Here is a 27,418-nt window from a genome sequence, read left to right as displayed (position 1 = left end):
CCAGTGAACATGAAACAGCCGCCAAAATTCGGTGATGATGAAAACAGCCGTTGTATAGATATTGTTGTTATTAATATTGAGGGCGCTGTTTACATTGTCCGTAAAATAAATTTATCATCACATCGCGCATGCATAATCGTGCAGCGCACACATTCACGATTCGTACCCGGTACCCGTACATCCGCATTGCTGCATTGATGAAAGTGGCGTGATAAGATTAATGTCAGTTCGTGATTTTTTCCTACAAATACCGTCAAGATACAGAAGAAATCTACTGGTAAGAGAATATAGAGATAATTGGTGTATCATTTAATCAACTAAATTAATTTACTTCATTAAAAACATTATTTTGATGGGGACGATTATTGCATTCGGTTTTCCGTGTTATGCATGGTGTGCGTGGGGGTCAGACAAGTCGACCGTTGAGACAACTCGACTCGGGACAAGTCGCCCGTTGAGACAACTCGACCGTTGAGACAACTCGACCGTATGTGCGATAAATGGAAAGACAAGTCGACCGTTGAGACAAGTCGCCTCGCATGTTTTTGGGCCTAGTTTTGGGGATAGTACCGGGGATTTTGACGGCGGCTGATCGCCATTTGGGAGTTATGACACGTAACAGAGCAGAGCCGATATAGCGCAGCGTGATTGTCCGTGCACATCGTTCGTTTTTGCCGGGCCTGTGCGCGCATCTCCGGTCAACCGCGTGGCCGTACCGTGCACGTGCCGTGCACGTTAGCTGTCTCAACGGTCGAGTTGTCCCGAGTCGAGTTGTCTCAACGGTCGACTTGTCTCAACGGTCGAGTTGTCTCAACGGTCGACTTGTCCCGAGTCGAGTTGTCTCAACGGTCGACTTGTCTGACATTCGTGTGCGTGCATATGCACAATGCAGTAGCTCACTGCACGTAAGTAATGCGTAGCTTGAGCCGCCGTGCAATGCCGTGACAGTTCCCGGGCCGTACCTATACATGACCTAGCCGGGCCAGCCCAAGTACTTGGGCCTTACTTATCGCCTTTTGGAAAGAATGTTGCAACCTGACGTTACTTCAGCGGTTGTGTAGGCCTACAAAGTCTATGGAGAGTCAAGAACATTTTCTAAGCATTTCCTAACAAAATTGGCAATGTTTCTCAGTCATTGTCAATTCATGTTTTATCATCATTTTTGTCAGGTTGCAACATTTTTTTCATATTTCTTTTCTCAATTTTTACATTTCTTTTTTGACAACTCTCTATTGACTGACATTTTACATTTCTAAAAAGCAAACAAAATGGTGCCGCAATAGGCCTATATCTATTTTTTGTGTAACAAGATTGGAAACATTTCAAATTTCGTATTTTTCCAAAATAAGGTAAATGGAATGACTGAGTGATGGTCATTGTGGTTACATCATGAATAACATTAGGAAGTTAAAAAGAATGTTTTTTTTTTCATTTGAAATATTCCTTTTATTTAATTTTTTAGGTATACAACGCTCTATTTACCATGGCTACCTTGGTCAGTTACATCCAGCCATCGGAGTGGCAGTTCCAATGGGTGTGCCACGGGGTAGACGAACAGGTCCCCGGAAGTGGCGGGCAGGAGTGCGCCCTTTTCCTGGGCCCGATCCAGAGACTCCTAGAGACCATTCTGGTGCTCTCAGTATGTGCAATCGAGATGTGGCTGACCTGGCCGCGTTTGGAGATCCCGGCCAGCTTGCTGGAGGCTGTGGAGCGCCACCGCCTGTCGGGCCGCGGAGAGGCGGGCAAGCGCCTGTTGCTCATCGTGCTGTGTGTTGTTTTCGGCGTGGAACTGGGACTGAAATGCGCCTCAAAGAGCGTCATCTACATGATGAACCCTTGCCACGTGCTCACGCTTGTTCAGGTAGGTTGCTACATGCTGCGAGGAAATATCGCGTGACCCAAAAGGAGGCGGAGCTGATTTGTATGGTGCCTGAAGAAGGAGGGGAGTTTCTCTTCTAATCTCGGGCGTTTCTCGGGCCAGAATCAAATAAAAGCTGTTGTATCAATTGTTGCCATCGCAAATTTTGTGACGGAATCCATTCTCTTTAGAAGCTTATTCCCATTTCCGCTGCGTTTCCATTTCAGACAAGCGCTGCCCTTTGTGCAAGCGTGCAACAACATGTGACCTCTCCTCGCCAATGGCGAGGTTAACAAAACTATAATTAATACGTGTCGGACAAAATATTAATCGCAAGTTCTTACGTGCCTATGACAAAAATTATTTGTCACATCATGGCAGTCAAAAAAGTATTAAAAACCTTCACCACATGCCTACATGTAGATGTACGGCCAATTAAAAAAAACAAAATAGTTTTCTTGTTAAGCTTTTCTTTTGAATGAAGAAGGCGGCCTTTTTTTTCCCCTCCAAAGATGGTGGATTTTCCAAGAGGGCAGATGGAATCGAATAGTAAATTGAGGCTAGTCCTGGTTCATGCTACATGTTTCTTTTGGCACAGTTGATTGATGCAGTACTGAAGAGGTGTTGGACTGGTTGTTTCAGGTGCCAGTCTATGATTTTCTTGCATTGCAAATTTTTAATGCCTTAAGTTTTGGGACTCTCATACACAGTGTTGGGAGTCCCAAATTTTCAGACTAGTTGTCGACCAGCCTGTACAAAAGCTGTGGGATAGATTTTTTTTTCGGTTTGTCATAGTTATATCAGTAGGAGGGTTATCTAATGGAGCACTTAGCTTAGAGCGTCAGCCACAAAACGATACAATGTATAGGTCAGCAGCACTTAGCTCTGTCGCTGTGCGGTATTTTTAGAAATAAATCAATATCACTATGAATATTTGATAAAGTGTAGTCGATGGGGCAATTCACGGTGCGCTGTTTAACATGTCGACTCTTTATTCAAAGCTGTGACCGGGTCCCAATTACATGCAGCTGCAAAACAGTTTGCTTGACATTTTCTGCCTGGAATTGACCAATTTAGTTTAAACTGTGTTAATTTTTGAAATTTTAAAATCAGTTTCCTTTTTACGTGTACATGTATGTGAGTTTTGCTTCAAAAGCTGGATTCAGATCCAGTGAAATGGAATAAAATTCAATTCAAACTGTTGACTTTATGCTAACTTTGTTTAAAGGGGCACTGCGTCCTGAAATCCCCGAAAAATTTCGTGTTTTGGATTGTTTACTTAGCCTATTTCAAACATCTGGTTGAAAGGAAACCAACCTAATGTCTTATCGTTCCCGAGAAAAGACGAGAAAAACCCGATTGTTTACATCGGACATGACGGAGTATGATACGCATTTCCTGTCGTTGTGTGTGTCTAGTATTGTACACACGTACACAGCACCGTGCTCACGAATAGCGGTGACCAATCACCAATGCACAGTGATTTCTTACACGTCCGCAAAAGGTGGACCCCGAAAGTCGTTCTCGTACAAATAACACATGAATACTACAAAAGTGCCCAGTTTTTAAAGGATAGTTGTGTGGATGTTTATATCCTACTTTTAAATGTTCTTTCCGATTAACATCGTTTCATTAAAAGCGCGTTTTGTAGCCCAATTGGGTGTCTTCCGGGACGCAGTGTCCCTTTAAGGCAGAGTAAAAAAATTAACAGTTTCTCGTCCGGGCTTTTGAAAAAAGGAAGGAGGGAACAATTGTTCCCCGTAACATGGCATATTCTTCCATTTTCTCGACTCTTTTGCTGATACAAAATTGTGTTGAAATGAAAGGAGCCGTTTCTACATATCTACAATTTTGGCGGAAACAAATGAAATAAAGATATTGACAACATGGGAAAAATGTATTTTAGTATACGAGACAGGACCATAAACTGGTTAATTTTTTTCACTTGGCCTAAAAAATGGGGCGAGTCTATACCAGGAAGCATTGTGCATGAACTGTATGCCTAGTGTGCCTATTCTTCAGTACATGTACCAATTTGTGTATGTTGAGCTATATCATTGGCTGTATTCATTCAGGATGATATATGATGTATACATTTCTATACATGCTCATATGTATACAAAGCATAGGATTACACATGATTTATATAAGGCCAACATGTATGATGCACAATGAACATGTTGGCGTTTTGCCCAAGCTAGCTGCCAGCAACTAAATTCAAATTGACAAACATTTAGGCTAACACTTAAAGGGAAAATACAACATTTGCAAACATCCAAAAATAAAACTACCAAATCATTTTGAAATACCTTGCTGGACTGTTAGTGAATGACAGTGTAAAGCATCCTGTAAAATCATCGCACCTGGTATACTGTCATTTTCAAGAAAAGTGGTATTTTTGTATCAATTTCCAACGCTGGTCGGCCGACCAGCGTTGGAAAAAACTGGCTTTGTTTCAAATACTGGCCCCAATTGACCATCGCACTTGTTTGCAATCGATTACACACCTATGAATGGGTACAAGCCAGCTAGACTGGCTCCCTGACCTTACAATTCCCCAATGTATGTAAACTGCTCTGTTTCTTCTTATATGGAGTCAGGGAACCAGACTACAGGAAAACAATTGTTTGTCTTGGTTTTTATAGCATTTTCGAACCCAAAACCTCAAAAAAGTCAGTGTAACTATATTTGCTATATATTTCCAACCCACCAATTCCATCCATTTCTGAAAATTACAGCAAAAGCAAATGATGTATATTCCCTTTAAGTCATTTTGTTGACATAACTGTTAACTGTTTGACCATCTAGCCAGTGCATAAGATCAAGGACAGCATTGTCTATTGGGCTGATGATCTTAAGAGGATTAGTGGTCTGATTGTGTACACAAAAGCCCATACTGTTGACAGGCTATGACCATATAGAGCAAGAAGATAAGTGCTACTACATTGTACATTGTACACAAGTATGGGCATGTCAGTACATTTTGTGGCTTTTGATGTTCCAAAACCCACCAGGAGCGTGTATTAGGCCATATTTAATTTAACCCCAACCCTGCTGAATCCAAGAGGATCCAACTATGTCACATACCCGATGGAGCCTGTTGGATTGAGCAGTAAACCCCTTGTGTACATTCCTGATGCAAAATGTTGGATTCAGCAGGTAACTGAACCGCATTATAATGCCAAGTTGGAGTCCGTTGGACTCAGCAAACAGCTGAAAATAAGGCACAGTGGATTGAGCAGGAAACTCTGGTTGGACTCTGTTGGATTTAGCAGGGTAGTCCTGAGGAACTACTAGGGGGTTAGGGTTAATTATTATTGTTTATTCATGCAAAACAATATTGGACAACACGGACAGGCATCGCATAGGGAGCGACAAGGATAATGAAAGGCAGCCCAAGCCTTGCTCAGTAGCAGTCTCAGAACTGGGTATGGGAAAAGAAATAATTTCCTTCGGCATTATTGATTTGTTTTTTCACTTAGTTTGATTCAGATAACAAGGTTACCAAAGATATTTGAGTCCTGTTAATTACTGACATACCGGTATTGAATTATGCATGGCGTATTAATTATTTATTGCATCCTCTTCACTCCACCCTATTATTGATCCTTCTGGCCTTGGTTGAAAGTTCAGCAATAAAATTATCATAATACTTGTAAATAATATATACAGACCAATATAATAGAGCTGTAAATAAAAATTATACATTCCAGCTGATTTAGGCATACATGTACAGTCCATAGTAAAAAATAATTTTATTTTTTGTGTACACGCCCCTCATTTTTTGAAGCAACTTTTAACTCTCCTATACAGACATGCATTCTGTGTAGAGTTGTCCTTTCAGTCAAAATCAATCAAGTGACTGTTTTCAACAGTTAAGAGCTCCCAGCCTACCTGTACTTAAAGCAGGATGTAACTTGTTTTAGAGCTACATATGCTTTGGCTGTAGGTGATTGATAAGCCAGCTGTGCCGACCACTTGCCTGCTTTTGTCTGTTGACTGAATTTGACTATATAGAGTCACAGTGCTTGCTTGAAATGTGATCTGACTGTTGGTGACTAGCCTGTGTAAAAGACATGGCAGGGGAAGAGGATTGATATTTTGACTGACTGTGACTATTCAAACAGCAGGAGGGTTAATATAATTTCAATTTAGGCAGTGCTTTGTGCAATTTTTTTAGCTTGTCAATCAAACATAGAATGTTTGAAGCTTCAAAACAAAATTCTTCAAATTGTGTCATAAAAAAATACAATACAGGGTGTCCCCCCCAAAAGTTGTGCAAGCAGATATATAATTTCTTCATCTTGATGGAGCATATTAATTATACTCTTGTGTACTGGTACATTCAGTAAAAAATGCCATGGAAATCCGTTCATGCAAACCAGAGACCAAACAAATTATAAAAGGCTAGGGTTTTTTCACCCATTCCAATGGGATGGGAATGTGACAAGGCCCATGACAATCTGATGCACTGATATCACTAACTGTGTAAATCCCATTGGAATGGGTGAAAAACCCATAGCCTTTTACAATCTGTTAGATCTCTGGTTTGCATGAACGGATTTCCAAGGCATTTTCACAGATTAAACACAAGAGTATTTTGCGCCATCAAGATGAAATGTTCATGTTAAGTAGTTTTTGAAAAATTGAAGGATATCTGCTTGCACAACTTTTTAGGGGACACCCCATACTGTACGCGTCTTATTTCTGTAGAGAGTATTTGCATTAGACAACTACTCACTGTAGCACAGTCACCCTCAATAAGTTTGTTCCTTTTCTTTCATTATTTCTTCTTTTTCCAAGATATACCTTTTAGCAGTACCTCCCAGCAGGACGGCGTTAATAGTTTTCCGAGCCCACATGTCCGCCCTCAGCGGTCCGTTCCTGGCGATAATTTTTCCAGTTCTCAACACCAGATTGGTAAGTGATTTTTTGTCGCAAAAGTGGTGTGATTGTGTTTGGATTATATTTAATAAACCACAAAGGGAAACTGGCTATTTCCACTTCAAAATTGTCCATTGCAAAGACTTGTCCGAAAAGCGATGTTCTTCAGTCAGTACAGTGTGTGTTCACAGGCGCATTTGTCGTTAACCATTTTTTCTTTGTCTTGTTCATTTTTTTTTTTTAAAGTTATCTTGTGAAACGGAGCTGTATTGGGTCCAGCACATGCTAATCTATCTCATCATACCACCGTACCTCATGAGTTTAGGAGGTGAGTGACCTTTGACCCAACTTGCTTGTTTGTAGTTTTGGCCCAAGGCTGGATTTTGGCTCTGTAATTTAACTACTTTGCACCGGGATTATTTTTGCCGAACATTTCGATTTTCGCAAAAGACAACATTTTCCAGCCGCCTTCTGATATACAGCCAAACACCATAACTACTGCTTTGCAAGAGTCATTTCCACAGTATTTGTACGATATTTCTTTCTGAAACCTCATATGTTTCAATACTCCGAGGCGCCCACTGGAACGTAAATTGTACAACAATAGGCCATGCAAAATGGCCAATGCAAGATCAGCACACGGTCCGCCTCCACGGACTTCATGGACTTTGTGTATGTGTACAAAAGGAATGAGGGATGAGCGTGTCTAGACGTCACCCGGAGGCGAGTCGAGGCAATCTTGATGTCTTTACCCGTCAGCCGTGCCTGTGTATACAAACAGCCAGTGCGTGTTATCATGTCCTCAAACGCAAACTGGTTAATATACTTGGAAAATTGGCAAAACATCAAAGCTTCTAGGACAGACGAGTTTCAGAAGAAAAAAAAAAGACCATGCTTTGCAAGCCAAGAACTTCAAGAGGAATAGTGCTTTCTTGAAAGAAAGGTACCGTTGCCTGTGGCAACATTTGACAACTGGCTTTTTAAACATAATTTTGTTTTCTTCAGGTGCTTATACATGTGAGCCACTATCAAATTTTTCCTGGGTGATGTTCATGACGGGCGCCCAGTTCATCTACCATTTTGTACCACTTCAAGGTGTAGCGTTGGTAAGCATTGCACCCCCTTCCATTGCCAGTATTAACAAAAAGTGTGGCATGAGTGGATGAGTAACACTACATAACTGCCAAAATAAAATTGTCAAGTGACGCCCATTGTAGTATGCAGCTAAAACTGTGTCCGTGTTCGAAATTGTTTTGGTGAAATCAGGTGATGGTAACCGTTGCCGTTATGTCCAATATAAACAACCCTGGGGCTGATTCCACGAAAGTTGTCTTATCTTGCGACTCATCTTAGGACTAATGACGGGCCCCTGCTCTAAGATCGATCTTAATAGCTAAGATCGATTTTACTAAACCAATGTTAAGCAGAACACATCAAAACTATAAATTTGATGGCTGTTTCATGTTTTGCTTTTACCGCTTGACGAAACAGTTGTTGAAAAGAAACGCGCAAAACAAAACCAACTGCCTGCGCGTGTGCGTAGAACGTGCCTCTTCGCCAGGCAAAATTACTGCACTCAAATCAGTTTCACACGCAAGGTTGATCTTCACAAGATATGATAGAGTCATTCTCGCTCCCCGTTTCATCACTCTATTTGAAAAAGTCGACTAGGTGTTGGCGTATTTGGTAAATACGCTATTTTTGTATTTATTTGAACTAGCCACGTATCAGATATCTTTTCAAATCTGTTTTTACAGCATTTTTCCCCATATTTGAGAATGACTGACCAATGAATACATAAATGAGCTCTTAAGATCATGCCAAGCCAGTGTAGGAAATGGTCATGGAAACCCAAATTTTGTCCTGGAAAAGTCCTGGAATTCTTTTCAAGATTTCTGTGGGAACCCTGGATCATGGGAGGTATTAATTTACAGTTCCACACTCCAATGTAATTTTCTGTCCTGAATATTTTCTTGCCAGCTTCTGCACGTCAACCTGAACAACATGCTCTGTCCTGCGCTGAGCGACCCCTTCCACAGCTCCTGGTATCGCATGTTTGCCCTGGTCCACCAACACATGCTGCTGCCGGTCCACCTGAAACTGTACACCCTGGTGATGAGGTTGATACTTCCCGTGTACGCTGAACCCGTCAACGGTGATGTCATCAAGAAATCTCACTGAAAGGGCTTTTTCCAAACTGCGGTTGCGTCCCTGAAATTTGGCTCTATAGATGACAGGCCCTTCACTTCTGGGATGCAAAATGTAGCCCTACTTAGGGTCAGGGCCACGCTATGCTTCGCATCAAAGCCTATTATGTGATGACATTCATTTGAGTGTTTCTGTACATTGTTGCTTTGAAGGCTTTTTTTAACCGTAATCTCACAAAAGCTACAAAATACTACTAGTAGTAAACTGTAGTATGAAATACTTCAGCATATGAGTGTGCACAGCGCTCATAGTATTCTGTAGGTCTCAGTTCTTTATCCCAAAGTAATGGCTAGGACGCTAGGGTTAAAATGAATCTTGATCCACAGCTGCAGCCGAACCTCAAGACGAAGCCGCAATTTGGAAAATGACCTATGTGTGCTGCATTCAGTATTTTTATTTACCAAATTAGCAATCTCATTTCATAGGAAAACCGTAATCTTCTAGCAATTAACTTTTTCATCTGTGTGAGTAACTTAATTTTTTGTTGTCGTTCAACTGGGCATTCGTATACATTCCACACAATGAACGAGTCGGTAAACAAGTAAAACTTTACAGTTTGTAGGGTCAGCTTCGGCTGATTAGTTATCATTTTGTTTCAAACCCCACCAGTTCTTGAATGCCACAGAAATGCCCCAAATGTATATCACTCAATCGAAAGTGTTGTATTTTTTTCCCTTTAAGAAACCTAAGTTAAAAAAACTTCTATGTAGTCGTACTCTGTTGTCACGTTACTTACCAAAAAAATTGGACTTACTTTGTATTTTTTGGGAATATTAAGTGTTTTATTTTTGTTTCGTTACTTTTAATTGTATAGTGGATAACACAAGAATACTTTTGTAGTTTTATTTTGTATTTGCATAGAATATTAACTCGTCTTGACGATTACAGTATTATATGGAAGCTTGTGTTTCAGTCCTTCCAGTAAATCATATTAAAAAAGAATGCATTAACTTTAATAATTGCACAAAGAATTAGTTTACAATTGTATGTAATCATACTGTATAAAGAGATTTGGAAGCATAAGGCCAAAAAAAAAAAGTCTCCGGTTTCTGGTATGCGCGCGCGTCGCTGTAGCCAGGCGCGTCGGCAAAATGAAAAAGTTTTTTTTCAATAAAAGATGATGTCTCCAAAACGCCAAACTCACTGGTTTGACTGGAATCCTGCTGCTGCACAATTTTAACGTGTTTTTAGATGGGGTTATGATCGAGAATAAGCTTTATGTGGCCTCTCAGGACTCCCATATATTTGCACTAAGTTTAGTTGGGCACCATTTGCAGTCATCAGCCGACATTTGAAGCAAAAAAAACAGGTAAAAAAAAAAAAAAAGCTGCGTCGCCGCACCACTTTTTGGGCAAGCTCCATACCAGAAACCGGAGACTTTTTTCTTTCTGGCCTAAGGCCCGTCTCAATTCAAATCCAGGACGAATTCCGGACAAGTTGCGGGTAGAATCATTCTCTTTGTCAGGAAGAAGCACTGCATATGTCCCAGACACATGTTCCGGGGAAATTTTCATCAGCAACTGCTTGACCCACCAACACTGATTGCGGGAAGTTGTTTAGAATCCTGCTCTACAATGTATGTGCGCCACTTGTCCAGAACTCTTACCCCGATATGATTAAGCCATTTGCAAGTGACCGTTTACCCTTTGGGATTTAAATTTGAAAAACATCTGGTACACTGACTTGCTCAGAATGCTTGGCACATTTTAAATTTGAATTCTCCTGACCAAAAACACTGAGCTTGCCCCGAATCATGTGATTAGCAACACTGTTGCTAATCACATGATTCGGGGCAAGCTCTTGCATAGTTACTACGTAAGAGATGCTCAGCGCTAATACATTGTTCACAATGGCTGAGAATGGCACAAAGACAACAGCCCATGCCGGAGCTGGGGGCTGCTATCATAAGGCTTGCCCCGAATCACATGATATAGTAACAGTCTCTTTGGTCGGGAGAATGCAAAGTTGAAACGTGCAAAGCATTGGATTAAGTCAGCGTTCCAGATTTTATTCAAATTTAACTCGCAGAAAGGCTTATTGAGACGTGCCCTTGCTGTCATAATATTGTGACGTGTGTTGTGTGTATTTGAAATCTTTGCTACACAATCTGATGCAAAGCGTATATAAACCAAACTTTGTGTGTAAGACTGAGCATAGACTGATTGCATTCAGCTGCCATCTTTGAGGTGTGTTTTGTTATGTTAATTTATTAACAGTGAATGCCAGCATCACAACTATTTATTGAATATATTTACAGATGTTTGTCCTCCTGTCTATTGATAATCGTAATAACTGTCATTGCTCGTTATACATAAACATTGGCGGATCCAAGGAGGGGGCAACAGTGACCATGCCCCCCCCCCAAGGATTATTATTAAATTATCATTATTATTTTTTAATTTTCAGGAAATACATTAAAACGTTGCGTACATCGCTCGCAAGCTATCTGCTACACATACCTATTAGTTTTAATATTACAATGTGGAAATAGCGCACCATATCATATACTTAATTTCTTTCCCCTTTTGGACAAAAATACTCAAGACCTCTTGCCCTTCCCTCCCCCTAAATTTAGTTCTGGATCCGCCCTTCCACATAACACATTTTTCTAAAACGGTTAGCAAAACCCTCAGTATGATAGCACATGGGCCTTTGTATCGATAACAGTTTTTATTTAATTTAACATTATATTTTGCCTCTTAATCAAATCTCAAATCTTATCTATAGACTAACATTTTTAAGGTTTTGGTGGAGTTACTTACATGTTCAAGATAGTTGTCGATATTATTTAAGCAACTATGTTGGTCGTTGCCGGGAATAATGTATAAATTCATATTAATAATATTTGTTAGCTGAGAATTTGTGAAATACTGTTTGATCACAATCATAATTCTATTAAATTGATTCTATGAATCTACTGTGTAATTCTTTATGTGCACAACTTGTTAGAAGTACAGTATTTTGAAATGTTGGACAAAGATTAGTAGGAATTACAAATATGTAAATATTTAATGGGAAGGAAATTTTGGGCCACCAGATACAGAATGTTCAAGGTTTTATTCGTAAAATGAAGAAAAAAAATATGAAAATATATAGGTGTGTTGATTTTTGTTGTTTTCTTTGTTAAAACATGCTTACACAAAGTGCTTTTGTGGAAATATATTTCAGTATGAAAGTGTCAATTTTTATTGACTTAATCGCGGCTGTTATAATAATTATTGTTGTACTTTTGTTTTCACGTTACGGTCTTACTGCTTTCTTATTGCAATATGTCCTGTGTATCAAAAAGTAATAATAATGGTAATCACATAAAGTAGTTTTTACAAATTTGTTGACCAGATATTCGTTTGGTCATGCCTGCAAAGTAGGTGATGACGTCATGCTTTGTTTACATGTGCGGTTTCTAATAGGTCTCTCTCAAATGACGTAACCTCTTACAAACTGCCAGGTGCATCGGCATTTTGTGCGTCAAATGGACCGATCCAGTAAGCTCCGCCCAGTGCGCACGTGGGCAAATTAACACGTACTCCTCTCAGCTCCAACGCCACGCTGCATGTTCCTGCCGCGCGCATCATACGCGCGTGCACGCACGTCGGACATAAATCACGGCTGTGATTGGTCCGAACACCATGGGGCGGTGCTTACTAGATCGGTCCATTGTCATGACGCGCAGTGGCTGAAGTATGGGCATTTAGCACTGGTGTCTGCGGGAATTTTAATACAGCATTGCACCCTTAGATATAGGCAGTGGGTACTGGCGAACAAGGCCTTCAGCTTGTTGGCTAGATCAAAACACATTGCATTTACTTCTTTCCACCAAAGTTCATCAGATTTGGTGACAACTGTTGTCACGGTAACATAACATTCTGATGGGTAAAATAAGTATTATTAATTAGAGAGAGAATATTTATATGTACTGTATTGGCGACCAAAAAATAATTTTTGATCTTGCAAATATATAATGAAGAAATTTTTTTTTTATCGAGCGCTATAGCAAATTTGTGCGATTGTTGACTTGTGATGTTGTAGTTATGGAGGGTACGTGCTTATTTAGACTTGGATACAAGCCTAGATACTGGGATTAGTGTGGCTGTTCTGCAGCGGCAACATGATTCAACTGCCACAGCCCACTGGAATTGAGGCTACTTGTGACCAGAATACTGCCAATACATGTATTTGGACTTGAGTCAAGTCTAACCGTGAGGCGGTATCATCCAAAAGCTGGAAGGAAAATGGAATAAAGAATGTAATGAATTGAAAAAAAGTTATTCATTAAAATTGTGTCTCTCTTTCATATCTTTTTCTTGGGCCTTTTGTGATTATTTGTGTCCAACTGCAATCCTTACGAACGAACTTAACATGACAAAATGGAACCCACAGAAATGACAACTGGTATATTCAAATGCTTGACGTACTTCGCCAGGCTATATTACTATTAGATAAATGCTATCTCTTTTTTTCCTCTTGGGTGACTTATGGGTTGGAGAAGAACTGCTGTCAAGTGTCTTGCCCCAGAACACGTGGCCATATGCAGATTTAAATGATTTGGACAACAATTTGACAGTAAACTCTATGATTGTTCATTTGGACAGAAAGTTGGTAAGTTCTTGGGGGTAAAAATCATGCATGATGACAGAAAACTCATGCCGAACAATTTCAAAAGGTGTTTCAAAGCCCAGGAGTGTCGGTTAAAAAAAGTAGCTTTTTAAGGAAATGAAGTAGGATTAAATTTTCCATCTTGATATTTTTTTTATCCCAGTCGATTTCCATTTTAATTACCATTATTTCAACATTTCTTTGACAAATAGCGGATTTTGATTATAAAAGAGTGCATTATTTTCTTCAAAAAGTCAGATAAAGTTCTTTTCACAAAAAGGTGGAAATAGCGCAAACAAGACAATTATTTCTGTATGCGCATGTACTTATTGTGTAGAGCATTATAACTGGTTCTCACAATCCCGACTTTTTGTGCAGTGGATATCGTGCGGTCGTGTACCAGCGATCTCGCGGGTCGGGCATTTAACTTGCCACGTGACCAAGTTTCGCGCCACGTTTGTTTTGTTGACAACTTCTGCTGCTGCACGGGTTTCTGTCGGCTGGTGAAACTTGGTGGTGAATTTCTTTCCCAAAGGCAAAGTTCGTTTCCAGAAACTCGATTTCCAGACCTCAGCTTGTTATTCATCATGCCTGCGAAAGACTACATCGCCGAGAAAGGTCTGTCTTTTGAAAACTGCTGCCTTTTGATCAATTTATTGTCAACCTAACCGGCATTTTTTTCAAGTGGTCAATGATCAGATGATGTTTAATTTTTAATAAAACGTAATATTTTTTATTTAATTGTGACTTTGGTAAAAGAGTTTCCCAGTGTTGACAATGATTGTTTGAGCATGTCTCACTCTTAATTATGCTATATTGGTCATAACTGACCCACCGTGTATGAACGCACAATTGCACAATTAATTTTTTTTTAGAAATTAAAGCCAAAATTAGGGGAATGTCACAAACTGTTAAAAATACTTGATCATTTTACATGTGTTCAACTATGCAATTTTGCAAATAACTACTTACAATACAAACGACATGTTCAGTTGCAAAAAGAAGTACAAAGTTTGCCACTTGATTTTATCAATATCATGTTTGTCGAAGTTTTTGTGAAATGCTTTTTTACAAATTTCTTCGCAATAATGTTTTACATTTTACAATGTTGTATAATTTGTTTTTATAGAAAAGTGTAGAAGTTTTATGTCAGACTTCTACAATGAGGGAGATGATGGCACAAAGAATTTCAAGTATGCCAGACAACTGGTGAGTAACGCAAGTAAAAAAATGCTCACTTGTGCATAGTCTTCAAACTTATTGATTTACTGATCATCATTTAATAACCATTGAATATTGTTGGTCATGGATTACGGTCATGATTGTTTTTGATTGCACAGCAGGTTATTGTCCTGCATGACATCAAAAAGTCACGAAAACTGTCAATTTTATAATCATCAATGACCATTGACTATTGTTTATTGATTGTTCTCAATAAATTATCAATTATTTTATGGTGGGTTTTCATGACTTCAATCTGAATTGAAAATCAATGTATCAGTAATCATCATTGACCATGGGTTATTGTCGTTATTGATTGCCATCAATAATTTATTTTATTATTATTTGTCGATGCAGATTGCCCTTGCCCACCGCGAGCAGGTTGCCTTGACGATTGACCTGGACGACGTCAATGAGATCGATCCCGAGCTGGCCGAGTCCATCGTGGAGAACACGCGACGCTACACCAAGCTGTTCGCCGACGCCGTCTTTGATTTACTGCCGGATTATAGGGAGAAAGAGGTGACAAACTTCATACATGTTAACTTTGCTTTGTCCAAAATAGTGGTATTGAGAGTCCATAACTCTATTCAATACAAGTATTCAATACAAGAAGAAAAATACTTCAAAGTTGTCAGGAGAAAACTTGCGCGTTCTCACATAAAATTGAAAATCTTTTTTCCTTTAATCCTCCTGCTATCTGAACAGTCACAGACAGTCCAAAAATCGATCCTCTTCCCCTGCCATGCCTTTTACACAAGCTGGTCACCAACAGTCAGATCATATTTCAAGCAAGCTCTGTGACCAGTCAAATTCAGTCAACAGACAAATACAGACAAGTGATAGGCACAGCTGGCTTATCAATCACCTACAGTCAAAGCATAGCTGTGTCAAGTTGCATTAACAGTCACAGCCAGTGAATCTTGCTCGACGTAGGCTGGGAGCTCTTGATTGTTGAAAACAGTCACTGGATTGATTTTGACTGAAAGGATGACTTGGCACAGAATGCACGTTTGCATAGGAGGGTTAATTGAAATTGTTCGTTTGTTTGCTCTAATTAATTGCTTGATCTCAACTTTTTTCTTTACTAAAAGTCATTACCACATCCAAATGTTAAGCCTTCTTGGTACAGAGAGAGCACCTACCGGTACTTAACACCCTGTGAAAAGATGTTCTGGTTTTTGTTCCATTTTGAAGAAAAAGTGCAAGACAGTAATGAAAGCTCTCATTTTGTCTCCCCATCTTCAGGTGATACAGAAGGATGCTCTGGACGTGTACATTGAGCACAGGCTGTTGATGGAGCAGCGCCTGCGAGGCCCCAACCCTGGCGAGGTCCGGGACGCAAGGAACCAGTTCCCGCCGGAACTCATGCGCAGATAGTAAGTGGTTCTGGATCTTAACTCTAAAGGGATCAGTAGACAAAAGAATCAGTTCCTTTCAGAACTTGTGTTTGGTTCTAGGTCTAGTTCTAAACTAATGAGTGATGCAAGGAACCAGTTTCCACCGGAACTTATGCGCAGATAGTAAGTGGTTCTGGATCTTAGTTCTAAAGGGATCAGTAGACAAAAGAATCAGTTCCTTTCAGAACTTGTGTTTGGTTCTAGGTCTAGTTCTAAACTAATGAGCAATGCAAGGAACAAGTGTTTCCATTGGAACCTATGTGCAGATAGTAAGTGGTTCTGGATCTTAGTTCTAAAGCGATCAGTAGACAAAGGAATTAGTTCCTACCAGAACTTGTGTTTGGTCCTAGGTCTAGTTCTAAACTAATGAGCGATGCAAGGAACAAGTGTTTCCACCGAAACCTATGTGCAGATAACGGGTGATTCTGGATCTTAGTTCTAAGGGGATCAGTTCTAACAGTTTCTCGTCCCTGCCCACTTCCAATTTTTTTTTTTTATTCATACATTTGCAATATATTTTGCACATTTAGTGTCAATATATTCACTCTTTATTTGTTTCCAACAAAATTGCAGCCATGTAGAAGGGCGTATGGCTCCTTTGGATGCACTTTTGTATCAGCAAAATAGTTGAGAAAATGGAAGAATCCATCCGCAATCCTGGAAAATCCACCATCTTTGGGGGGGGGGGTAGAGAAAAAAAAGTTGCCTGCCTCATTTAATCAGAAATTCAGACGAGAAACTTCTTATTTTTTTTTGCTCGACCTAAATGTTGCTTAGAATTGGATTGACTTGAAAGTGTCGAAATAATAAAGAGTTAATTCATCAAGTTTTTGTTTTGTCTTTGGCCAGTGAGATCTATTTCAAGGTGCCGAGTCAACAGAAAGCCCTGTCGATCCGGGACGTCAAAGCCGACAAGATCGGCAAGCTGGCGTCGGTCCGCGGCATTGTGACCCGTTGCACGGAGGTCAAGCCGATGATGACCGTGGCCACCTACACCTGCGACCAGTGCGGCGCTGAGACCTATCAACCGGTAAGTGCAAAATGAAAAGAAATCTGAAAACGTGACTGTAGGTTTGGATGATATTTCAGTAATACTGAAATGTTGTTCAAATAACAAAACCATGGAAAACTTGGAATTTCAATATGTTGTTATTGCCTCTTAAAAGAATGTTGCATTCTGACGCCACTTTGTTCATCATATCTTATCACAGTGAAAGTCATTCATAGCAAAAATGTTGAGAAGACATGAATCTGGGACTGAGAAACATTTCCAGTTTTGTTAGAAAATACTTTGAAAATGCATTCGACTCTTCGTAGACTTTGTACACAACCAAAGAAGTGGCGTCTGGATACTACATACTTTCCGCTCTTAAATGTGGCCTTATTTGTGCAACGACCCTTTATAAGAAAGAAAACGAAGAAAGAAACAACTTCTAGTGCAATTCTTGCTAGATTTACACTATAAAAATGTCAGCAAATCAGCAAATCCTTCTTTGTTTCTGGACGAGATTGCCAGAATTACTCTTTAGTGGTGCATGTTATCAACCGAGTTCCTGTTTGTTCTAGATTGGCTCGCCTACCTTCATGCCATTACTGATGTGCCCAAGTCAAGCCTGCCAAGCTAACAAGTGAGTTATTAAAAACTTGACAGAATACAGCGAGTTCGGCAAGGACCATCAATCGACTTGCGGTTTATTCGTGATGTAACGCACGCCAACTTGCAAACGTCTCTTGTCAAAACGTCGTCACGGAACCTCTCTGGCTCCCTGCTCTGCGATATGATGTGAACAGCTGTTGGTGACCGGTGATGGTACCGGGCTGCTAAATAGTCACCTAGAGTAGCCTAACAATCCTTTGTTAGATTGTCTGACGAAACTTGTGCCCAGATCGTACAAAATATGTCTTAACCTAATTCTCCTCAGTCCTCCAAAATCCTCTAGGATAGGAGGATTTCGAGGATTGAGGCTAAATAGCAAATATAAAAAAAGATGAACGGAAAGAAACAACGGATGATTTCAGAGGATTGAGGGTGAATCCAATTTTTATGTGGTGACAAATTGGAGGATTTTGCCCGCATTGAGGATGGTTTCTAGCCAAAAGGGCCCAGGGGGTTAGAATGAAGAATTTTTGTCACTTGTTTATATTTTATCTGCAATTAAATGATGAATTTGTATTAATTTCCATTGTCCAAGATTGTTAATTGATTGCAACTTGCAATTGCTTGCAAAAATTAGGTATTTGCAATGACTAAGTTTGTTTGATTGTGTAACAATCTTAATTCCTGAAGACGGTCGGAGCATACTGACCGGAAAGTCGAGTTTATACCTCTGGTTCTTTTCAGAACCATTCTCTTAGTTGAGAAATAATTCGCACATGGTGTTTCCGCAAACCTTTCATTATTTAGCCTCAAATCTTACTAATCTTAATTCAACTTTTCGTGGTCTTCCAGATCTGGCGGCCGTCTCTACCTCCAGACCCGGGGGTCCAAGTTTGTCAAGTTCCAGGAGGTCAAGATCCAGGAACATAGCGACCAGGTTCCCGTGGGCCACATCCCCCGCAGCATGACCATCTACTCAAGAGGAGAGACCACCCGATGCTGTCAGCCTGGCGACCATATCGGAGTCACTGGGGTATCCTTTTCTGAACACCAGAAGGCGGGATTCTAGACCTAAAAATATTTTTGATTGTTGATCCTTTTTCCGAAACAGAAAGATGGTGAGGCTTAAACTGGAAATATTTTGGGTGTAAGATTTTTTGTTCAGAAAGTTGTTCCCAAGTTTTTGTCATTTGTTTTTTGGGTGTCTTTTGAAAAATAAAAACCAAAACATCCCCCCCCCCAAAAAAACCCAACCCCAAACCTCAGATTTAATCCAATCACCATGCTTTCTATATACTGACACAAATGTTGAGGGAAAAAAATTAACTTATACCACAACTTTCAAAATTGTGCCATAGTTTTTTTTTTGGTAGTTTTTCTCTTTGGGTTTTCAATCATTCCCATTCCTCAGTGTGCACTTTGGTGGTCATTTTTATCAAGCTTTATATGGGACTGATAAACTTGGAAAAAAAAAAGATTTTGGCCTTAACTTGCGACCAGGTTTACCTGCCGATGCTGAGGGTCGGCTTCAGACAGATGGCCCAAGGTTTGCTGTCGGAGACATACATGGAGGCGCATGTAAGTAACCAATTCCTGGACATTGTGGCATTTTTTAACAGACTATGTTGGTTTTTTTTGGGGGGGGGGGGTTTACATTTAGTAGAAAAGTCACATTTGGTACAGTAATTTTAGTAATGGGCAATTCCATCGTTCTGTTATGTCAGTGACCCCGTGCTCTTCAACAGTTGATTTGTTTTCTCCTAACGAATCTTCAATTTGTATCTTTTCTTTAACCCTAACTCCCCAGCATGATTTACTAGGAACCATACCCATCCTGGCAAATTCCAACACCATATGGGAAACTGCACACACATATTTCTGACTTTGATTCTGGAGGTGTGCCAACCCAATGTAAAAGACTGTAAGTTTAGGGGTAATGTACCCATCCTGACAGATTCCAACAAAACATGCTGTTGGGGTTTGATGGATTGAGTTTTGTTAGGGTTAAACAAAAACAAATCTACTTGGTTCCGATTTTGGGCGTCTGCAACCCTCTGAAAAAAGAAATTTCATTTTGATCACAAATGTTCCCAGCCCTGTGAGAGCCGAATTATTGTCTGCCAGCCAATAATTAGATTTTAGTTTTTGGGAAGAAATAATTTCCTAACTTAACGTTGGTGGATTTTTTACGTTCAGTGTCTCATTCAAAAGTGAATAACTTTAATATCTCAAGGAAAACAGCAATTGAGAACAAAAACAACAAATCTATTTTTCGAGGTGAAACTCAAGAATTGCATGGAGAGTACATCTTTGAGAGCTCAGTGAATAAACTTAAAAAAGTATTTTCCTAATCTTATCCATCATCTAGCGATGGTCAAGGAGATTACAGACTAGGAGTTTCAGATCATTTCATGTAATTTGCTCTGTCACTGACATAGCACTTCCTTTCACAATGCTGGAATTGACATAACTCAGGTTGGCGTAGCGGTGCTTTCTTCGCCTTCCACCACTGTGACCCGGGTTCGATTCCCACCTGGGCCAATATGTGGATTGTTTTTTCAGTCCCTACCTGATGCCGTGGGTTTTCCTCAGAATATTTTTCTGGGGTTTTCCTCTGACATCTAAAACTGTAATTTCTTCATTGTCTTCTCTTTACTGGGCCCCATGGGAGACCAGTGGATTCCACTGAATGGGCTACCCAGTTCAAAATATTTTTAAAAATAATCTAAAATGTAAAGATGGAACTTGAATATTAGCTTATGGAGGATGGAATCTTTGAACAGTGTAATTTTTTTTTGGTCAGAATTTTAACATCAGCAGATGGTTTATTTCTCAGAACATCACGCTGGTCATGTCTCTGATTTTCCCAGTCTGCGTACAGCAAACGGGAGCGTATTTTGCTTTTCATCCTTGAAAGTGATGTGAAAGTTATACGGCGCTCCAACATTTTTTTTTACATGCAAATCATTGTGTTAAACGCTTTGGTAAGAATTGAAGTTCACAAAATTCGTCTTTTACTTTTGCTGCAGCACATTGTGAAGATGAACAAAGCTGCGGAGGAGGAGATGAGCCTGAAGGAGCTCACCGACGACGAAATCCAACAAATCGCAGGTCAGTAGAGGGCGCTGTATGAATGTTAGTCTTGCTCCAAGACTGCATTTAGAGAATTTTGTTGAGAGCTCCATGAGTGGCACGCACTGCGTACACACACTGTTTTCGCACATTGCATGCAAGAACCAGTGATTCTTAAAAATCACCAATAGTTTTTAAAAATCACCATTGATTCTGAACAATTATCACCATTGATTGTTAAAAATCCCCAGGGATTCTTACAAATCACCATTGGTTTTTAAAAACCAACATGGATTCTGAAAAATCACCATGATTCTTAAATATCACCATGATTCTTGAAAATTATCATCGATTCTTAAAAATCACCACTGGTTCCTAAAATCATATTTTTTTCAGAAAAATCATCATTGATTCTTAAATCACCATTGGTTCTTCAACATCAGCACTGGTTCTTCAACATCAGCACTGATTCTTCAAAATCACCATTGGTTCTTCAAAATCACCATTAATCCACCATTTTAAAGTCAAGTTTCCTCCACAATTTGTTTTGGTAAATGAACAGAGGAGGATTTTTACGAGAAGCTCGCCTGCTCCATCGCGCCAGAGATCTACGGCCACGAAGACGTTAAGAAGGCACTGCTGCTGCTGTTAGTAGGCGGGGTGGATCGCAACCCCAAAGGGATGAAGATTAGAGGTGGGTAAACTGTGTTACGGATTACCACATACAACTGCACTGCATTGACGATGAGAGAGTTGTAAAGGTCAAATATATCACGTCTTGGATACTGGAACAGTATAGAATGAACTTGGTCTGAAATGGTCAAATTTGTGAAAATGTAAGGTTTTTTTCCGGCTATAGCCAGAATTCCGGCTTTTTCATTAATTTTTTTCATTCAGACAAGTTAATATTTTTTTCTTTGTTTTTGTTGCTTCAGGGAGCATCAACATTTGTCTGATGGGTGATCCCGGTGTGGCCAAGTCTCAGCTGCTGTCCTACATCGACAGATTGGCACCAAGAAGTAAGAAGCTGTTGATGCAGAAATGTTTACTTTAGTCTTGAACACCCTACATGGAACCTCCTGGTGTCACCCGAATCACTTAAAGATGTGCTGTTGTGTGCTTTGACAAATTCAAGTTAACTTTCTCCTGACAACTTTCAAACTTATATGTTTTATTTAAAAAAACAACAACAACCACCTACTTTTGTTTTTATGCTTGGGAGTCTTCAATTATCTGAAAAAATCTTCTGTTCTAAAAAAAAAAAAAAAGCTTAAATTTTTGTTTGCTTTTGCACATAAACAACTCCACTTTGCGAGTAGACTGGTTCCCAGTCCCTACATTATCGATCCTGATAGGGTGACAGAAACCAGTCTGCCCAGCAAGAACTGAATCATTTTTCGGGGAACGAGTAATTCAGAATTATCAAGTACTTATTCCGTAACTATACGCAGGTCAATATTTTGTATTCAAAGTCTCATTCAAAAGCAATTAACTTGTATATTGCTTGAAAAGTAGCAGTTTTAAAACATATATTTTTGCAGGGTGGGGGGTGTCAAAACGCTTATTTATCAAAGAGTACTTCTTCAAACAATATGAATTTTGTTTGAAAGTTTGGTATAAGTTTACCAAATAAAAATTGGATTGAAATCCTTACAATTTGTTTTGGTTTTTGAATTGTTTCAGGTCAGTACACTACTGGTCGCGGTTCGTCCGGCGTCGGTCTGACGGCCGCCGTCATGAAGGACCCAATCACCAACGAGATGGTCCTAGAAGGCGGCGCCCTCGTGCTGGCCGACCAGGGCGTCTGCTGCATCGATGAGTTTGACAAGATGAACGAGACGGACCGGACGGCCATCCACGAGGTCATGGAGCAACAGACCATATCCATTGCAAAGGTAAAGCCAAGAACTTGTAAGGGCCCATTTAAAGTAAAGTTCCCTGTACGCCTCAAATTGTTTTTCTGTTAATATTTTTTCCACTTGTATGTTTTATTCCAACAGAAACCCTTTTTTTTTCCTTTTTGGATGCCTGCAGCCCTCTGAGAAAAGGCTTTTGTTTTGGGCTAAATAAAATCTGCCTTGCGAGCAGACTGGTCTTCAGTCCGTACATTATCGATACTGACTGTGGGGCGGGAACCAGCCTACCCCGTGAGAACGGTGGCAGCCAATAATTCGAGTTATTGAATTATTCCCTTGCCACTTTTGAATTTTTGGCTGCCAGACAATGTTTCCGTTTTCGCGAGGTAGGCTGGTTCCCACCTCACAATCAATATTGATAATGTACTAGGAGCCAGTCTGCTCGCAAAGTTGATCCGTTTGTGCTCAAAAAAAAAAAAAAATTGTCAGAGGGTTGCTGACATCAAAAAAAGGGGTATTTTGGTTGAAACAAATCATACAAGTAGAAAATGTATTAATAGAAAAACAAAAATTGAATTTTTGAAGAGATCTTTAATTCTTGGAGACAACTATTGTTTCATCACAGTTTTAAAACAAACTGAAGTTGACCAACTCAAGCCTATGCTGACTGCTTACTATCTCTGTGAAATCAGCAGAGGCTCTGTAAGCAGAAACCTGCATGCTTAGCGGTGCCATGATATCGGAACTTACTTTTGAAACTATTTCAGGTCTGGCTTAAAATTGTGTTATTCTCTTCCAGGCTGGTATAATGACGTCCCTGAACGCCCGCGTGGCCATCCTAGCAGCCGCTAACCCCGCCTACGGACGCTACAACCCCAAGAAGTCTATTGAGCACAACATCCAGCTCCCCGCTGCTCTGCTGTCTCGATTTGATCTGCTCTGGCTGATCCAGGATAAGCCTGACAGGGAGAACGATCTAAGGTAAGAGACAAACGACAGAAAATCATTTGCAGACAAAATCTTGTGCCGGTGTAACAATTTCTTAATGCATAAATGTGATGTGATCAGGCTAAATTAGTCTTTTGTCGGGAATTTTCATTTTGGAGATTCAGGCCAAAATAGAACCACTTTATCACATCACTTCATCACATCTCTTGGTATTCCGACTTCCATCATTTTTTGAACTAAAGATGGTACCAGCATGCGGTTTTCACAGCAGTAATGCTGAGATTGTGGTCTTTTCAAAATCTGTAAAAGAAAAAAAAAATGACCAGGGTAGACAAACGACTCATTTAGCTTGATCACATCACAAATACTTGGAAAACCTGAATGCCGTTAGAGGGCTTTCTCACTAACCCCCGTGACCCGGTCTACATCCGGGTATTGGAAAGTCAGCGTCGCCATTGTAGTAGGCAAAGATCGTTTAGCGCCGCGCGCAGTAGGTAGTAGACAAGCCTTCAAAGCTGTGATGGACGGTAAAAACTGCGAGAAAAACAGAGCCAACACCCAGTGTTGGGTTGGCACGATAATGACAACAGTACAGGCACAGGTAGTGACCATTATGCCATTTGATAAAAGATTTCCAATTATTTTACTTGAAAATATGCCTTAAAAACTGTCCAGTTTACAACGCATTGTGGTTGCGAACCAAATGCTTGCCTACTGCAATGGTGACCGATCATTGGGAAACTGGGTGGGCGCGTGGTATTTGATGTCATATACGATCAGACCCTGTACAACATCGTAAAGGGCTGTTTAGGCTGAACCGGTTTATACATACTTTTGCATGCCATAGCAAAACGGTGACTGCTCTATGTTCCGACACCCCTATGTTTAGACAACCTAGATTGTGTTACTCCTGGTTAGGGTTAGGGTTAGGAATAGGCATATATGTGCAGTCGGAACATAGGGGTGTCGGAACATAGAGTTGTAACCAGCAAAACAATCCAGTTATGAGACACAGAAAATTGCACTCACGTTTCTTTTTTTCTCAGAGCGTATAGTATCATGAAAAGTGATATATGTCTTTGTACCTTATCCTGACTATGTGTCATTATTTTTTTTGCCCAGGCTTGCCCAGCACATCACCTACGTACACCAGCACAACACACAGCCGCCGATGCAGTTTACTCCGCTCAACATGAACCTCATGCGGTAAGTCAGAAATATATCATTATGTCTATCAACCGCTGGTGGCTCTTGAGCTCTCACTTTGTTGTCGATAAACCTTTATGAAACCAGAGGTCGACCTCAAGTCAAAACCATTCCTTTGCCAGAGCTGATTACAATGTATGAGGTCATCCAGAGCTACGGCTAAGTGCATTGTCAATATGTTCCTATGTTGTTATAATAGTCGAAGTCCTAGACAAAGCTCTCTTGGACATTATGTACATGAATAACCCCATAACTCGAAATACCCGCAACGGTACCTCCGTTCATCTCGAGTGTTTATTGTATACTGTATTTATAATTTCCTTGTTATTTCCCGACACCTGAGGTCACTATTGCTGACATGTCATTTTAGGCCCACATTGTAAAATTTAGGGGCAATATACACAAAGATTAACTCAAAATGTAGCTCAGCGAAAATGTTTATGAGAAAATATTTCTCATGGAGTTGCAGTTATGTAGAAATTTAGCCCAAAGCATCTCAAAAAGAAAATTTACAACAATTAAAAGGACGCTTTTGGGCAAATTTGTTATTCTGAAGCTGTAACACTGAAATTTTACTCATGAATATGAAAATTTGCATAAGCATAAAAACAAAACAGCGTTAAAATATTCTTAGAAACGGCAGTATTAAGTCTGAAAGTGAAGTTACATTGGACGTTTTCAAGGATTCCATGATTCCATTCAAGGATTCCATTGAAACATTATAAATATTTTTTTTTTTCACCCTTGTGTACAGTCGATACATTGCTCTGTGCCAGACCAAAGTCCCAGCCATTCCGGAGAGCCTGACAGACTACATCACGGGAGCGTACGTAGAAATGCGCAAAGAGGCCCGAGGGAGCAAGGATACTACATTCACGTCAGCCAGGACACTACTGGCAATCCTGCGTCTGTCAACAGCTCTGGTAAGTCTCGCCGCAAGCAGGCATGCAACTTTTCCTCGGCTCTGCTGATTTCCTCGTTTTTTACTTCTCATGAATTCTCTGTTTATGAGATGTTATGGTATAGTCCCATAATCCCTTTATGTATTCCTGATTTCTTTTAGGCTCGTCTGAGATTGGTGGACGTGGTGGAGAAGGAAGACGTGAATGAGGCGATGAGGTTGATGGAGATGTCCAAGGAATCCCTGCATGGCCAACAAGAAGTAACAGGAAGGTGAGAACTGTCCTCAATGACCAAAATTCTGTCACTTTTTATCATTCATGAATTGGTATCCTTATTGAAAGCTCAACGAAAGTGGGCGCTCGGATTAATAAAACAACAACAACCTTCACTGTTTTGTTTTGTTCAAGTGACCACTGTAGACAAGTGGCCACTGTGCTAAAGTTCTAGCACACTGTGTTCTCCAATGATTTTCGTGTCCAAAATAAGTGTGCCAGTAAAGTCAGCTCAACATTTTGCTTGTGTTCTTGGGCAAGACACTTTACTACGGTAGCCACTCTCCACTTGGGGGCATTGACCGTGTGACCTGTGACGTCACACTAACGGGCAACCAACGGGCAACCCAAACATTTAAGCATCGTTTGCATGTTATTTTGCCCACATTAAACAGTTTAGGTCACCACTTGATTTTACACCAATATGATTTCAAAAGATACGCATGCAGTGCAGAAGACTTGAGCTAATTTGTTATAGATTAGGCACAGTGTTCTGTCGCTTTACAAAAAAAACCCAACATATTGATAAAAAAAAAGAAAAGGGCAAACAGATACTCGAATCATACGCTTACGAAGCTACTGACCGGAAAACACTAACGATTTCAAATCTCCCGCCCTGCGAATTTGTCGACCATCTCCCACAATGCACTGGGAAAATTGAACTCTCCGTGGCAAACTCTTGGTGGTGCACTGCATTGTGAATCGACGGAATCAAGATAACACTGATATTAATATTCTGCATACAATTAATCTCATAGCCTGAGGGATTAAAATTGTTATTTTCTATTAATATTTTTTTTTTTACTTGTTTGGTTTTACAGAAAGCAGCGATCAGAGGACGTCGTCTTCAGCATCATCCGGGAGATGGTGTCGGGCAAGCAGAGCGTCAAGTTTGCCGACGCCCGCCAGACCTGCCTGGCCAAGGGGTTCACCAACGACCAGTTTGAGGAGGCCCTGGACGCGTACGAAGAGCTGAACGTGTGGCAGGTCAACAACGCCAGAACCAAGATCACGTTCGTCTAGTCATGTTGGAGAATTTCAGGCCCGATTTCATGACTGTTAAGTGCAGAAATTTGACAAGGAAAAAAATGCTCAGAAAAAAAAATCAGAAGTGCATCTAGTGGAGGGGCAAAGAGTAAAACAGACACATTCTTACAGCAGAATTAACAGTTACATGTACATAGATTTAAACTTGTTGAATTTACCAGCCCCCTACCTTAAAAAAAAAATTCCCCCTTGGATCTAAAGTCTTGCTTCTTTTGTATATAGATTTGTACTGCAAACTTAAACTTTCAGAAGTTTCGGAGTAATAGGTGTTTCCTTTGAAGTAAATTTAAGTGATATCCACATTCTGATTTGGCACTGTCTTGAACTAATGTGACAAATTTAACAAAGCC

The 27,418-nt window shown here is 40.1% G+C and overlaps 2 protein-coding genes across 2 annotated transcripts; both read left to right on the top strand.

The window, feature by feature from the left end:
- The first annotated feature begins 80 nt into the window (after positions 1-80).
- Positions 81-9,768, top strand: LOC119723575 (transmembrane protein 164-like). Its single transcript, XM_038194297.1, has 6 exons — positions 81-277; positions 1,463-1,861; positions 6,662-6,778; positions 6,989-7,070; positions 7,748-7,848; positions 8,723-9,768. The coding sequence occupies exons 1-6, from the start codon at positions 221-223 to the stop codon at positions 8,921-8,923; spliced, it is 957 nt and encodes a 318-aa protein (XP_038050225.1). The 5' UTR covers positions 81-220; the 3' UTR covers positions 8,924-9,768.
- A 4,254-nt stretch (positions 9,769-14,022) lies between these two features.
- Positions 14,023-27,240, top strand: LOC119723574 (DNA replication licensing factor mcm7-B-like). Its single transcript, XM_038194296.1, has 17 exons — positions 14,023-14,164; positions 14,676-14,755; positions 15,125-15,289; positions 16,016-16,146; positions 17,017-17,197; positions 17,734-17,795; positions 18,617-18,797; positions 19,265-19,342; positions 20,794-20,875; positions 21,399-21,530; positions 21,772-21,855; positions 22,520-22,731; positions 23,492-23,673; positions 24,763-24,846; positions 25,601-25,769; positions 25,910-26,019; positions 26,843-27,240. The coding sequence occupies exons 1-17, from the start codon at positions 14,134-14,136 to the stop codon at positions 27,042-27,044; spliced, it is 2,166 nt and encodes a 721-aa protein (XP_038050224.1). The 5' UTR covers positions 14,023-14,133; the 3' UTR covers positions 27,045-27,240.
- The last annotated feature ends 178 nt before the right edge of the window (positions 27,241-27,418 follow it).

This window comes from Patiria miniata, unplaced genomic scaffold (assembly GCF_015706575.1).
Source record: "Patiria miniata isolate m_02_andy unplaced genomic scaffold, ASM1570657v1 HiC_scaffold_17, whole genome shotgun sequence".
In the NCBI taxonomy this organism is placed as follows: Eukaryota; Metazoa; Echinodermata; class Asteroidea; order Valvatida; family Asterinidae; genus Patiria; species Patiria miniata.
Note: the sequence above shows the minus strand (reverse complement) of the source record. Positions and strands in the feature narration are given on the sequence as shown.